Source organism: Elephantulus edwardii, unplaced genomic scaffold (genome assembly GCF_000299155.1).
Source record: "Elephantulus edwardii isolate Elephantulus edwardi_28Jun2011 unplaced genomic scaffold, EleEdw1.0 scaffold00229, whole genome shotgun sequence".
NCBI classification, from domain to species: domain Eukaryota; kingdom Metazoa; phylum Chordata; class Mammalia; order Macroscelidea; family Macroscelididae; genus Elephantulus; species Elephantulus edwardii.
Window position 1 is genome coordinate 1,576,400 of NW_006399979.1, and position 15,155 is coordinate 1,591,554.

The window sequence follows — 15,155 nt, forward strand, 5'->3', positions numbered from 1 at the left end:
AGGCTCCATCTAACATACTTTGGACATGTTGTGAGGAGAGACCGGTCCTTGGAGAAGGACATCATGCTTGGGAGGGTGGAGGGACAGCGCAGGAGGGCAAGGCCCTCTATGAAATGGATTGATTCAGTGACTGGGGTTATCGGGATGGGAGTGTCAGAGACAGTGCGATTGGCACAGGACAGAGCAGAGTTTAGGGCTGTTGTACACAGGGTCGCTATGAGTCACACACGACTCGACAGCACATAACAACAAGAACATATACTGTGTGTTTAAAAAGCTAAACAATATATAGGTCTATAAAGTAAACCATACCACAAAGGTATATATTCCTTGGAACAATCAATTAATCAATCATATAAATCCAATAGGGCAACATAGATATCCTTAGATGGAAGGAAGGGACAGGACAGAAAGATAAGTTAAACAGTAAACAGTGACAGGGAAGAGTCCTGTTATATAGTGACTATAAGCAACATCCTGAAAGAAAGTGACTAGTGTTCAATAGAAAACCAATTTGCTCTATTAACTTATACTTAAAACAATAAAAAGCTGTGCTGGTTTTTTTGGGTTAAAATTCTTTTTTAAAAAAACTACATACATACACACACACACACGCACGCACACACACACACACACACACACACACACACACTATTCATTTAAAAATTATTGTTTCCTTACCCACACGAAAATCTAGGTTTATTAGTCAGTCCTCTGGAATCACAACTGATGTTCTTGTTTGGTAAATGACCAAGTGAATTGGAGGATGATTCTTGAGCAGTCAATACAGTAGAAACTGTAAAAATTTTGAAATTAAACTTGTAAGAACATGAGGAATATACATTCATTATACACATACAAAGCCCTCACAAATAAGAGTATTTTAAAAGCCAACTAAAAGTTTATTTTCCCAAATAAAATATGTAAATATAAATATGTGATTAATATCATTTACTGTCTTCCAATTATCTAAATAAGAAAAAGTTTCCTTAAGATAACTGGCAATTCTTAATTTTGTGTATGTGTTAAATCAATGTTTTTTACTGAATTTCATACAATCATGTGTTTCATTCATGTACATTGTGTTTTATACAATCATTCATATGCACTGTGTTTTCCATTATTTATCGAAGCCTTTTTTTTGTTTAGTTATACTAGTTTATTTACAACATTCAAATATATTGCTTTCCAAACTAATTCTTTCAATTTTCCTCACCCCCTCAACTCATCAAATTGTACAATACCATGATTTAATCCTTCCCTCCCCCTGCTTCCACGTTTACCTGCCCTTGGATCTCTATACTCATTCTACAATAATGGTTTTATACATTAGTTATCCTTGTAAGACTGAGTTACTTCACTCAGCTTATTACTTTTCAGTCCCCCCTAAGTTAGGTAATAATTTACAAAATCATTGTCCCTGAGTGCTATGTAGTTTTCCACTGTGTGAATGTAACATAATTTCTCAATCCATTCAATTATAATTAGACATCTGGGTTGTTTCCATGTTCTTGCGATGCAGAATGCTGCTGCGATGAACACTGGTGTACAAGTCTCCATTGGTTTGCAGTTTCTCAGGGTATATTCCAAGTAATAGAATAGCTGAGTCATATGGAATTCCTATGTTCAGCTTTTTGAGGAAATGCCAAACTGCCTTCCAGAGTGGTTGTACCATTTTACAATCCCATCAACAACAAGAGTTCCCTTCTTGCCAATATTAAAAGTAAAACATTCTTACTTAAAGCTAACTTCATTGTTTTTAATGTGCTCCAATAGGAATTTATTTGAAAAAAAACAAAAGTTAAATTTTACATAAGGAATCCTTGAAGACATGTCCTTTACAACTAAGGTTTAAGTTTAAATATTAAGTGTCTTATATAAATGATATTTTTCTGTATTATTCTAAATCTTTATTTATAGCACTATTACAGAAAAATATTAATGCACAATGACATTACTAGGGTTACCTGATAAATTTTTCTTTTCTTCCTCTGAAAGTAGTTGCTTTTTTTTGAGGTTAAAATTTTCTATGGCAATTTCCAACATTTCTATTGGTACTGCTCCACATTCCACAGCTTTATGAAGGAGCTGTTTACTTTTTTTGAAATTACCTAACAAGATAAAAGGAAAATGTTTTTCTAATGCAACAATATTTACCTAACCAGATACTTATTCATCAGAACCTGGGAAAAAATTTTAAACGTTCAGCCAGCATAATTTAACCTAAAGTTCATTCACTTTATTCTATAGATAAATAAGCAATCTCTCACTTCTCACTAATGTTACTCCAAGTTCTTCTGTTAATTCAAATTCAAATTCCTTATACAATATTTAATTCTGCACTACTGTTGCTGTTGTGTGCCCTTGAGTCAGAATCAACCCATAGATGAGCCACCAGTGGGTTTTCAGAGGCAGTTAATCCTCTCCCTAAGACAGGTGGATTTGAATACCTTTGGGAAGTATGCCTTACAGCTCAGTTTCTTACCACTAGACCTCTCAATGTATTTCTTTTTACTGTCCATTTCACAAGTGACAGATTTAGTTAGCTTCACTGCAGAATACACAGCAAAAGCCAATCAGAAAAGAAGAAAACCTGCAGAATTTATTGAGAAGGAAAACTAAGCTCTAGACAGTTCCATGAGGTTCAATCTGTTATAATACAGTAGAAAAAGAGCAAGAGTAGCATAAGGATGGCCTTTGGTCTGGCAGTGCAATTCCTCATCACTAGAGCTACATGTAAATAAGATGCACAGTACCTCTGCATGGGGAATACATTACCAAGAGCCGGGTGCATCCTCAGATGCAGAATCCTTAATCTGAGAGATTCCAGTAATAGGAGACAGAAAACTGTGATGATGGAAGTAGCAACAGACTAGGCTGGTAAGAGTCAAGTACTTCAGTCAAAGGCTTCCTGGTATAGTGAAGTAATTTATAACCACTGCTGCTGATTTTACTTCTAACTTATAATGACCCTCCACCAGGTTTCCAAAGTTGTAAATCTAAATGGGAGAAGACTGCTTATCTTTCTCCCTGGAAGCCACTGGTGGGTTTGAACTGCAGCACAGGCAGAAGTTAAAGTGTTTCATAACTCTTCCCAAGCAATGCAGAGGCTAGGATAAGGACTGTGAGGAAACTCAAAAGAAAGCTATCCTGATCAAAGAACTCTGTTTTATTACTCCTAAGTTAATGCTGAATTATTAACCTGTTAGTTTGTGCCAGCTGTTGATTTGAAACACATGCCTTCAGGATGGCAGTGCAACTTCTTACTACTAGCTATTGTGAGTATGGTCTTTGATCTCTATGTGGTCATTACAATGAATTCTCAAACACACAACAATGTATGGAGTGTGGTGGGAAAGATGACTGCCGTTAAAAGTAAAAGGGCTAGAGGAATGAGGTTAGCTTTGGACTGAGGTTGCTGATCAAGATTCTGCTCCTTTCTCATGAAATTATATAAGTGGATCTGACATTTCAGTTTTATAGATTCCTATAAAACAAACAGATCTGTCTTAGAAAAAGTGCAACCAGAGTGCTCCTAGGAGACAAGGATGGTGAAACTTCATCTCACATATTCTGCACATGTTACCAGAAAAGGGTTTTCCTTGGAAAAGTAGAGTAACAGCAAGGAAGAATCTCAACAAGATGGATTGAAAAAGAATAGAAGAGGGTTCAGACGTGTTGTTCATAAGGTCGCTATGTCATACTCAACTTAATGGCACCTAATGAAATAAAATATATTCATGCACCACACTGTCTACAGGACTTCAAGGATGTTGTATATTTCCTGCAAGCCGATCTATTAACCTTGTTCAAAAGAATCACAATTTTTATCCTGAGGCCACTTTCTGTATATAATTCTTAATACATAATGCATTTTGAAATTTTCAATATTTATGTGGGGTTCACAGAAAAGAATACTTCAAATAAAGTAAATAGAAGAAAGGTATTTGTTATTGGTTTTGTGTGTCATCAAGATGGAAGTGACTCACAGCTGAGTGTCTAGCTGGCTTTCAAAAGCTATAAAACACACTGGAGGAGACTGTCCATTTTTCTCCCTGCTAAACAGAAAATCTTAGAAGTCTGAACGAAGAAAAGAAATTTAGAAGGACTCTCTTGGTGGTATAGTCACAAATGTTCAAACTACCAGGTAAAATGTTTACAGTTTTTTAACCCATCAGGAGAAGTCTTTGAAGTTGGGCTTACTTGGTGACCAACCTGCTTCTGAGAGGACACAGCCTCGAAAACCCCTGGGGTAGATCTATTCTTTATCAGAGTCAGAAGTGAACTGACTAAATAGCAACTGGTCAGAGAAAGATGGACAATCTCTTTCCATGCAATTTACAGCCTCTGAAAGCTCACTGGAGGATCAGCTATGATTGGGTCCCAACTTAATGGATGGTATATGTCAACAACAGACAGCAACTAACAACACTATGAGAAATGAAATATTTTTTTTTCTAGCTAGGAAAAGGATGATTTTTACGAGTCAGCTGATGAAATAAAATACAGACTGAAGAATAAATTCAGATAACTAGGATTAGGATACTATCTAAATAGGTAGAAGTTTAGGGTTCTCAAAGTTTACACACACTTTTTCTCTAACTTTCACCCTGGAAATACTTGCCAGTGACTCCGGTTTAGGTTAGCCATTGTTTATTATCACCGGAGGAAAACAGGATCAGAGTTGAGGCAGAATAAGGAAGAAGGAAAAGAGAAACACATGGTTGGAGGACCAATTCAAAAAGGACCAGAGATCTCACTGAGTAAGAAAGAGTGAAGAATGGCCACATCAGAAATGGCTCTGATCTTACCAAATAAGGTCCAGAGAACTAAGAGTCAAGTGAAAAATAAATATCTACAGGTTACTTTTTTTTCCAAAAGGGCAAGTATATTTCAATGTTATTTTAGTGTTTTAAAGCCAAAGTCTAAGAAAAAGGTATCAAACTCTTGCTTAAGTGACTTAAATCTTTCATCCCACAAATACTTAAGCAAGCTGCCTTCCTTTAGCTACTTGTTCAATTTAACCCTCTATACATATTTTGTTTCCCCTAACAAGGTGAAGAGACAGTGTAATGGATATTCTCTCCATTTACCTTTAGGTGGCATTCTTCACCCATATTCTTAGCTGATCATCAACTTTAATACCTTTGCCTCAAATTCCACTACATATATTTAACATTAGAAAATAAATCACATAGGAAAAGACTTGTATTTAAAATGTGAATTTGACATTTTCAGATTACCTTGTGAGAGTTCAAATTGTGCAAAAGATATATGCACAAAAGCAAATTTCTTGAAGTTTGCTCTGGCCATCTGAAAGTAGTCACGTGCATCATCTGGCTCTTGAATACTGCAAAATATTTTAATAAAGATTTCAGAGTCAAATATTAGGGGGAGGAAAAAGAGATATCAAACTTGGATAGTGCCTCATGCTGTTTCCCAAAAGACATGAAATACTGTTTTCTTTCTTTAAAGTTAAATGGCAACAAATTGTTTTTTAAAATATTTTGTAGGCAGAATCTTAGAATATGTAACTTTTGCAGAACTATATACATAATAAAGTTTATGCTTACCCCTACTTACTAATTATTAACAAATATATTTTCCCTTGAGGGGACTCTTAATGTTTCCATCAGCCTTTTTGTAATTTAGTCACCCACTATGTAATATCATTAGTTAAATGCTGTTAAAATGTCAATACATACGCTTTCAATTCAGCAAATCTCACTTGGATTCGAGCAAAACTCTCATTCTGGCCATATTTATCTGGAGGAAGTGATTCAATTGCTTGACTGTAACGACCAATTAATTTGTTCAAAAGGGCATCACTTAAGGGGACACTGTTTCTTTCTAGTTTGAGCAACAAATTCAACCAGTCCTCTGGGTTATTTGTCATCATCATAATTTGGTTTTCAGTTCCTGAGTTATCTAAATAAAGAGAAAAAACATCTTAGAAGATAAAAAAAGAAATGCCAAAGTACATGTTTTCCTCAAACTATTTATATTCTCAGTATCAAATACATTTCTAAAATTTTTAACTGTTCACAGAAGTTGCTGTTCTGTGCTGTAGAGTCGGAAGTGACCCACAGTTGACCCTTCAACAGGTTTTCAGAGGCAATAAGTTACATAGGAGGAGACTGCTCATCTATATTCTGTAAAGCACCTGGTTAATTAAAACTGTGTTCTTCTGGGAAGGCAGTGCAAAAATCCCAAGAAATTTGCACCGCAACAAGATAAACAACCCAACTGAAAATGGGCACAGGTATGAACAGACACTTCCCCAAAGAAGATTCAGATGGCAAACAAACACATGGAAAAGTGTTCAAAATCCCTAGCTCTGAGAGATGCAAATAAAAACAACTGTGAGATACCATTTCACCCCAGTAAAATTAGCAAAATTTAACAGAACAGCAAACAACAAACAATGGAGGGGCTGTGGAGAAATTGGAACCCATACTCACTGTTGATGGGAGTGTAAAATGGTGCAAACACTCTGGAAGGCTGTACGGTGCTTTTTCAAAAAGTTGCCAATAGGCGCAGGCCACTTCCGGCTTAGCCATGGCTGCTAATGCTACCACGAACCCATTGCAAGTACTGCCGCTAGAACTTGTGGACAAATGTATAGGATCAAGGATTCAAATTGTGATGAAGAGTGATAAGGAAATTGGTGGCATGCTTCAAGGTTTTGATGACTTTGTCAATATGGTCTTGGAAGATGTCACTGAGTTTGAAATCACATCTGAAGGAAGAATTACTAAATTATATCAGATTCTGCTTAATGGAAATAATATAACAATGCGAGTTCCTGGAGGAGAAGGACCTGGAGTGGATTTTCTTGACTGATTGCTAGCTCCTGTTTTGTTTTAGAAAGGCACAACATGGATTTTTATTTTTTTTTAAAAAACCCTTTTTAATTTTGAAATTCTGTAATGCTGTTTCCTGTTACAGGGAAATGTTTTAAGATAAATTGTAAATGCCAATTTTTATAAGTTAATCATGATTATTTTGGGAGAAAAGTAAACAGTTTGATATTTGAAGACCAAAATAAAAATGTTTTTTGGTTAACTGCAAATTTGTAGTTAGTCACTACTTTTCCTCACATTTTATGCCCATTTGCTTTGTCATTTATGTGACCATTTGATTCTGAGCAAGTGTATTTAAAACACTTAGAAGTGATTACTAGCAAAATTAACTTCAGAACAGGCACTGAAGGATTTTTCTACTGAACCCAAATTCTGCTAACCTTTATTACAAGCAAACAAAATGTACAGCTCATATATACATGTGCAAAGAGCAAGGAATTAAATTGAAAAAATTGATCACTTTTTGCTGTACATCTTCTTAGACTTTCTCACTATAATTTTTATTTTAAAACTCATTCTTCTTAAACATACTGTTTTGTAATCATCATTTAAATCCTCTTTTGAATTTAAATGGAAAGCACTGTTTCATATAAAATATTCAACATTTTAAAACCTGTGCTTAGTTTTCTCAATAAATCTATTTGTTGCAAATTAAAAAAAAATAAAGTTGCAAATAAAAATACATTTGACCCAGTAATTCCACTACTGGGAATATATACTAAAGAAACCAGAACTGCCACCTGTGTTTATTGCTGCTTTGTTCACAATAGCAAAGAGTTGGAAACAATCCAAATGCCCATCAACAAATGAATGGATAGAGAAACTGTGGTCTATTCACACAACACATACTATGCTGCACTGAAAAACAAGGAGCTCATGAAATATTATACAAAATGGGTGACTCTGGACAACATTAAGCTGAGTGAAATATCTCAGTCATAAAGGGACAAATACTGCATAATGCACTGTTATAAAGTAGGGCTGACATTGGGGCTAGGGGGGAACCTAAGAAAAGAGGGCATAAATAATGTATTCTGCATTGAAACAGATGAGGGAGAAAATGGTTTGAAAGGAATATATGATTAGGTATTATTTTCATGGCAAGAGTCCAGAATGAGAGCTGCATGGTAGAGTGTACTGGGGCTGCGGGTGGGGACTGTATAATAATGAACGAATTTTTTTTACTTTTTAAAGGGAAAAACCAACTGGGGGGGGTAGGGGTGGGCAGGGAGGAAAATGTGCAAGAATGAATGAATGAAAATCCAAAGTCTCTATAAATTTTCATTAAAATTTCAATTAAAAAAATCATATAAAATTTGAGATTTCTGTGTTGACGACAAACCTTGAAATTTTTAAGGTAAAGTGAAGGTGATATGGTGGTGATATCACCGAGTCAATTCTGACTCTACTTAAACCCTAACAGAATGAAACACTGCCTGATTCTGTAGCATCTTCACAATCTTGGCTGTGTTTGAGCTGCTTGCTGTAGCCACCATACTATCATGCATCCTTGAAGGCCTTCCTCTTTCAGCTGACCCTCTCCTCTAAGCAGGCTTTGTTTCCAAGGACTCTTCATTGCTGATAACATGTCCAAAGTATGTAAACTAAAGTCTTGTCATCTCTGCTTCCACGGAGCATTTTGGCTATATTTCTTCCAAGTTAGGTCTGTTTTTAATTGTATTTGTTGTTGTGTTGCTGAGTGCCATCGAGTCTAGATGAAAGATGAATGAAAGACCTGAACACTTGTATAACTTTCGTCATTTCTCCAAGTTCATAGAGTTTCCGGAGGCAAGCAATTTCGGAAGTGGATGCCACTCCTGCTTCCAGACTTGTTTTAATTGGGGAGCTCCACCAAACACTGTCCACCATGGGTAACCATTTTTTGCATCTGACACATCAGTGTCACAGTGGTTAGTATCACAGCAACCACAAGTAATATCTGTACAGCAAATGGAGAGACCAGTGCTGTACCACTTAAAACAATGTTTGACCAAATACAATTAAAACCAGGCCTGAGGGCCACTGATTTAAATCACCCACTTTTGGCTTGGTAGCATGACTTTCTATCCACTAGGCCCAGAGCTCCCTCTCTGTTGTCGCTATTGTTGATGAGTGTTGTTGAGGTGTAGAATACTCATACCGACCCTATGACAAAAGATCTGAACACTTGTATAACTTTGAATATTTCCCCACATTCATAGTTTCTGGAGGTAAGCCAGAACTAGCAAACAAGCCTCAGCAGAATCCAACTGGCTGCTGCAGATGACTTCCAAACTGGATTCTAGCCCCATATTAACGAATAAATGTGTTTTTAAATAGGCTAAATCACATCATCTCACACCCATTAGCGAGTCAACATTCCACCCTAATCTTCACCAGAACTAGCAAACAGAACTTCATAGAATCCAATTGGCTGCTGCAGACAACTTCCAAATAGGACTCCAGTCTGGTTATCCAATATGGTAAAGTCAGTATTATTCACCAACACCAAAATTGAAAGACATCATGTAAAAAGAGCAAGGACAGTATGGGGATGGCCAAGTCTCTCTACTAATTCCACCAGAGGGTACTGCCCCAGGAGGCCCTGCTCCTCAGGTCAGCAAGGCTTCTTTACTCATCTATACAGTGGGATACATGTGCATGTGTCCCACTTCCGCTCTCTAGTGCACCCAGATGGTCATCATCAATGAGTACAGACATGAGTTTCCTTTAACTTCCCAGTCCTGGAAAGGGGCTCTGATGGGCACCAACTTTTCCCTGCCTCAAATGCCAAACTGCTTGCTCCAGTTTTAAAACTGGAACAGTTGCCCCTTTTTCCTTCTGCTTGCCCTTCTTAAAATTGTCAATTTCTTTACCTTTTCATCCTAGGTGGGCCTGGAAATACATTCAAATGCAAATCCACTAACACAGGGGATGTTGTTCTTATGTTTAACAGCAACCCTATGAACAAAGGCTCTGAACCCAGCCCAAACCTGAGCCAGCCTACCATGTCCAACACATCTGACCCTACTGCCAGTTACTGTGTCCATCCATCTTGTTCAGGGTCTTCCTCTCTTGTGCTGACCCTCCACCCTTCCAAGCATGATGTCCTTCTCCAAGAACTGGTCCCTCTTGGCAATAGGCACAAAGAGAGTTGTGCAGCTTAATCTTTTCTCTAGACCAAGCCTCCGTGCCCACAACTTTTAACAAGCATATCTCCAGGGCAAATTTTCAGGTTCAGCACAATCAAGTACAGACTTATATATTTTCTAAATCTACAACATCCAGTACTCATGTCTCCCATACATCTTAACATTAAAACACAGAAGAAACAGCAATATCCTTCAAGAACAACCAACATGAAATTTAAAACGTAATGCTGTTGTTGTGTATCATTGAGTTGGAAATGACTCATCGTGGTCTTGCCTTTTTTCCAAGGAGCTTCCAACCTGGTGGCTTCCAACAGGTTAGCAGGGCAATTCTTCACTACTAACTCACCAGAGCTCCCTTAAAACACAAGTCTTTAAAGACCAAGAATTCTTAGTTTCAACTTCATTTTTCACTCTTAAGTGCCATCTTCAATATATCTTATTCATAAGATTATGGCTTGAGGCCTGTTGTCTCAGGCTAAAAGAGGCCTCTCAACTTTTCTTTCCATCTTTGTAGTAGCAAAAGTAAACATCTCTGCTGTTAATCATATATAGTTATTCTTAAAGGGCGGGGGAGAGAATCCCGTACTTTCATGGGTCTGGAGCCATTGCAATGAATCCTGTTCCTGAAATCAACTGTAAAAACAGCAAGAGCAGTGTGGAGAGTCTAATCTCTAACAATTAACTATCAACTACTCAAAAATTTACATGACACACCATGGCAACAGCAATCAAGAAATCAAAAGATATGGGAACAATGATTGTCAAGGACCTCTCCAAATTGCTAAAGGACAATGCATTCAGTTTAAATTTACTAAAATGCTCCTTATCAAGTCTTTTCAATTACATCCTTGCATCTGAAAGCTGGACAATAAATTAGGATTACAGAGGAACTGATGTCTTTGAGTTGTGGCCTTGGAGATGAATCAGATTATCCCATGGACTTCTGAAAATAAAAACCCCAAGTTTATCCACAAGGAAATGCCACTAGCAGCTCCTCTGAGTCAAGAACAGCAAAAATTCGGGCGGGATGGGTGTGTCAGAGGCAATGCGATTGGCACAGGATAGAGCAGGGTTTAGGGCTGTTGTACAGAGGGTCGCTATGAGTTGCAAACGACTCGACGGCACATAACAACAAAAGCAACATGGGTATATTGTTAGGAGGCTAGTCTTTGGACAAGGACATTATGCTAGAAAAAGTAGAAAGGGTCAGAGAAAGGAAGGAAGACTCCAACAAGATGGATGGACACAGTGACCATAACAATGGGCTCAAGCATATTAGAGATAGTGAGGATGGCACAGGTTAGCACCAGGTTTAACCTGTTGCTCACAGGGTTGCTATGAGTTGTAGTTTTCTGGATCATTATCAAACAACCACCATGATTAACATGTCATTCCTTTTATCTTAGAGGGAACACAAGATTTGTAACTCTAAAAAATAAGAAAACTTTACCTGTTGTATCAGTCGAGATTTTATTCAAGCTTAGCTCATCAGTGAGGTCTTCATTTTTAAATTTATTTTTAATGTCTCTTACTTTGTTCATTATGGAATCAATTGTCAATTCTCTGCTACTTACATCTTCAGCCTCCATTTCTAAGGAAAATAACATTGAACTCAGTCTCAATTGTCATTTACATAACAAAGGGGAAGGGAGATGTCAACATTAGTGATTTGGGAAGGAAGGGGCTCAAATATTACTCTTTTGAAAACATGTAAACGCAGATTTTATCCAGGTAGTATTTGTGGAGTTACATAAAAACACAGAGTAATCTGTAATTAATTCAGCAAGGTTTCCGGCTAGGCCACATATACTTTTTCTTTGCCCAAAAATAGCTATTGAACTGGTGGCTTTTAAGATTTTCTTCTACTAGCTGAATCCATTCCTTCATACTTTCTTGGAATTATTTTCTTGTATTATTGCTCTGTGCATTGTCTATAAATATGTACATATATATTTATACACAAACATCTATGTTTTTAATGTGATGAGTTTTGCTTGGATTTAGCAAGAAAATCACTGCTTAAAAAAAAAAAAGAAAAAGTTTTACTTATCTGCTTCATGTTGAATAATGTTTACAGTGCTTCCAAAACAGGGCTTAATAAACACATCACCAAAGCACTTTGTTCATAAATGATGTTTCAGATTTGTTCGTGTGGGTATCCTGAAGAATGCTCTATCATTTTATAACTCTAATGATAAGACTACTATGCTGTATTTGTACTGAACTGTGCACTTGGCTCATATGCACATCTGGTTTAACCAAACGTCTCTCGACTTCCTTCCTTCCTCTCAATCTCATCAATGAGATTTTTCAAACACGAATCCAGTTATCTCGGTCACTGACAGCAAAGAGGTACCCGACCGCACAAAGGGAAAATGGTGTGAAGAGGTAAGGAACAAAATACCATCTCACATCTAAAATTAAAATCCAAATGCTGCTTTCAGGACACGCCCACCACTTTCTCTCCGCGTTCCAGCCCCACCAAATATGAGAGGCAGTGTTCTGGAGGCATATTCCGCAACCCAGGTCCCTGCCTGGTACACACGTACCATCGCCTCCTGTGTCCTCAGCAAAGCTGCCCGGGCCGATAGGAACCAAATGGAGAGCCTTCCCTCCTCCCCCGTAAGATCTAGCCGCGTCCTATGTGGCCTACCCGATTTCGAACCGCCCATCCTTGCCCCCATCCCTCTCCGACCCGCGTCGCTCAAAAGCCCACACACCGGCCGCCGCCGCCGTTCCTCCATGAGTCCACGAGGACGAATTCATAGCCAGGAAGGTGAGTTAAGGAGAATAAAAGCCGGGATCCAAACACCCAGCCAGAAACGTTTAAATTCTCGTGCCGTTACGGCCGCCACCCTCGATTGGCTGGCGCGAGTCACATGAGCGCGCCGTAGCTAACGCATGCGCGCCTGCCGCGCCCCTTCCCCTGCAGTTGGAGAGTCGGATCTGCGCCGGTGAAATGACGGGGCGGCTCCGGGGATGGTGTCTGCTTTCCCATCCCGGGCGTTTCCCGACCGAGTGTCGGCCTGTTTTCCTCAACCTTCCTGTTTAACCAGGTTCAGTTTTGCTATCCAGCAAGGGGAAAATAAGGGCGGACCCGTTGCTCCTAACGATGATAGTCTTAGAGCCCATGACTCAGCCAGTCCAACGCTTCTGCTGCCTTACATCATGGTCACTGGTCAAGGCTTAGAATGTGGAACAAAAAGATTTTTTTACAGAGTTTAATCAGCGCTGCCACAAATTCAAATTTCCCCCCCCCCTTAAGCTTTCGTGTGTGCCCTTCCCCCCATCCTTTGTCAAAATTAACTGCACATTTCACACCTATTTTGCAGGGTATTCTTGAACCATTCCTTACTGTTCCTCCACCTCAGCATCCTGCACCTCATGGGCCCGACATAGGGGCTCAGAGTTTTTCTGTCATTTTTTAATTAATTTTACTTAAAGTTTAGAGAGACTTTCGGATTTCCATTCATTCATTGTTGCACACTTTCTTCCCTGCCTACCCCTCCCCCCAGGTCTCATTTCTCTTCAAAAAGTAAGAAAAAGTTCTTTAATTGTTATGCAATCACCCCCACGCCCCACCCCCTGCTCAGATTTCTTAAAGAGAATTTCCCACTAAACTCAAGTGATGCTCAGAGGCTATGTATGTGATCCAGGAAAAACGGACAAATGATCCTATCCATTTATGATACAGAGGCAATACTGCTAGTGGGCCAGAATTATGACATAAACAGGACAGTTTGGTTGGTTTTGTCTATGTGTAGGAAACTGCCACCTTTCTCTCATAAGATGTCCTTACAAGAATCCCATTCTTACTGACCCTCATGGGAACCATTGATCACTTCATTCCGTTTCCGTATCTGCTAACTATGCATTTTTCTTTCCTTTGAGCAAAATTACTTGCTATATCACAGCAAGCTAGTAATTATCTCTGCACCCTTACATTTAATACTACTTTAACCCACAAGGAATTAGTTCACCAATTCTTAATGCTCTTTCCAGGCATGATTTCAAAATTTCAGTTTTTCTGAAAATGCTAGTGCTGAATAATTTTACCCTAGAACTCCTTTCTGTATACTCATTCTTAATGATCTGCAGTTGTCTACCTGTAAATAACATCTCTTTGTTGAGGACTTCCAAATTTTTAACTCCAATAGAGCTATCTCCTCTGAACGCATAGCTACTGGGTAACCATTTCCACATAAATGTTTAAAGGACATTTATTATGGATTGAATGTATCCCAACCGATATAGGTGTTAGGATTCTTTTATGTAAATCAAACTTGAAAATAGAGTTGTCTTTGTTTTGCTAATCAGATGTTCTATTAGATGAGTGGTTCTAAATCACCTATGAGTAATGAAAAAAGACTAGACAAAATAGCATGTACGTATGCACGCACATGCACAAGTACGTACACATATGGGCAAATGAATATGGGAAGGTAAATCCCACTGTGAGCTTTTACGAGAAACCAAGGAATGCCAGGACCACCAACAAGGAAGGAATAAATATGACTGAGGCCCTAACTTGGACGTTTAGCCTCTAGAACTGTGAGAAAATAAAAAAAAATTATGTTTTATAAAGCCACTCACTTGTGAAAAATCCTTCCAACAGCCCTAGGGAACTACGCATCTTAAACTAAAAATGTCCAAAACTAAATGACTATATTAAACCTACTTTATACAAAATCTCCTTCTCTGTAAAATACAACTTTGTTGTTGTTGTTGACTGGCTTCGGGTCAAGCATGACTCATAGTGACCCCAAGAACAAAAGGCATGAAGCCCCTCTACAACCACCAACATTTGTCAAAGTTCATAACCGTTTTACTGATCTTTTTATTTTCTTTTTAGGAAAAAAAAATCTTAGTTCCTTCCTTGAACCCCTTATTCCTCAGTATATTACTGCTAGAATGGCTATAATCAAGGATGCTTTGGGCAGAATATTAAATGATCCAGGAAGAATTCAAAGAAGATGGAAGGAATATAATGAGTCATTGTATAGAAAGGAATTGGAAGATACAGAAGAATTTAATGAAATAACATATGAGCAAGAGCCTATGGTGATGAGGGAGGAAGTTCAAACTGCTTTGAAGGAAATAGCAAAAAATAGGGCCCCAGGAATAGATGGTATACCAATTGAAGTATTTCAGATAACAGATG

General features: G+C 38.1%; 2 protein-coding genes across 3 annotated transcripts in view; one reads left to right on the forward strand and one right to left on the reverse strand.

Moving 5' to 3' along the window:
* Nucleotides 1-11,583, reverse strand: part of TTK (TTK protein kinase) — an 83,573-nt gene extending 71,990 nt beyond the window's left edge. For both annotated transcript variants that reach the window (XM_006898430.1, XM_006898431.1), the window contains exons 1-5: nt 11,445-11,583; nt 5,706-5,928; nt 5,244-5,350; nt 1,968-2,111; nt 682-796 (exon numbers count right to left, since the gene is read on the reverse strand). In XM_006898430.1, coding sequence (XP_006898492.1) covers nt 682-796; nt 1,968-2,111; nt 5,244-5,350; nt 5,706-5,928; nt 11,445-11,583 — 728 coding nt within the window. The remainder of the gene's footprint in view (nt 1-681; nt 797-1,967; nt 2,112-5,243; nt 5,351-5,705; nt 5,929-11,444) is intronic.
* Nucleotides 6,559-6,843, forward strand: LOC102869006 (U6 snRNA-associated Sm-like protein LSm5-like). Its single transcript, XM_006898436.1, has one exon. It carries the CDS (start codon nt 6,559-6,561, stop codon nt 6,841-6,843), a length of 285 nt encoding a protein of 94 aa, XP_006898498.1.
* Nucleotides 11,584-15,155: the final 3,572 nt, after the last annotated feature.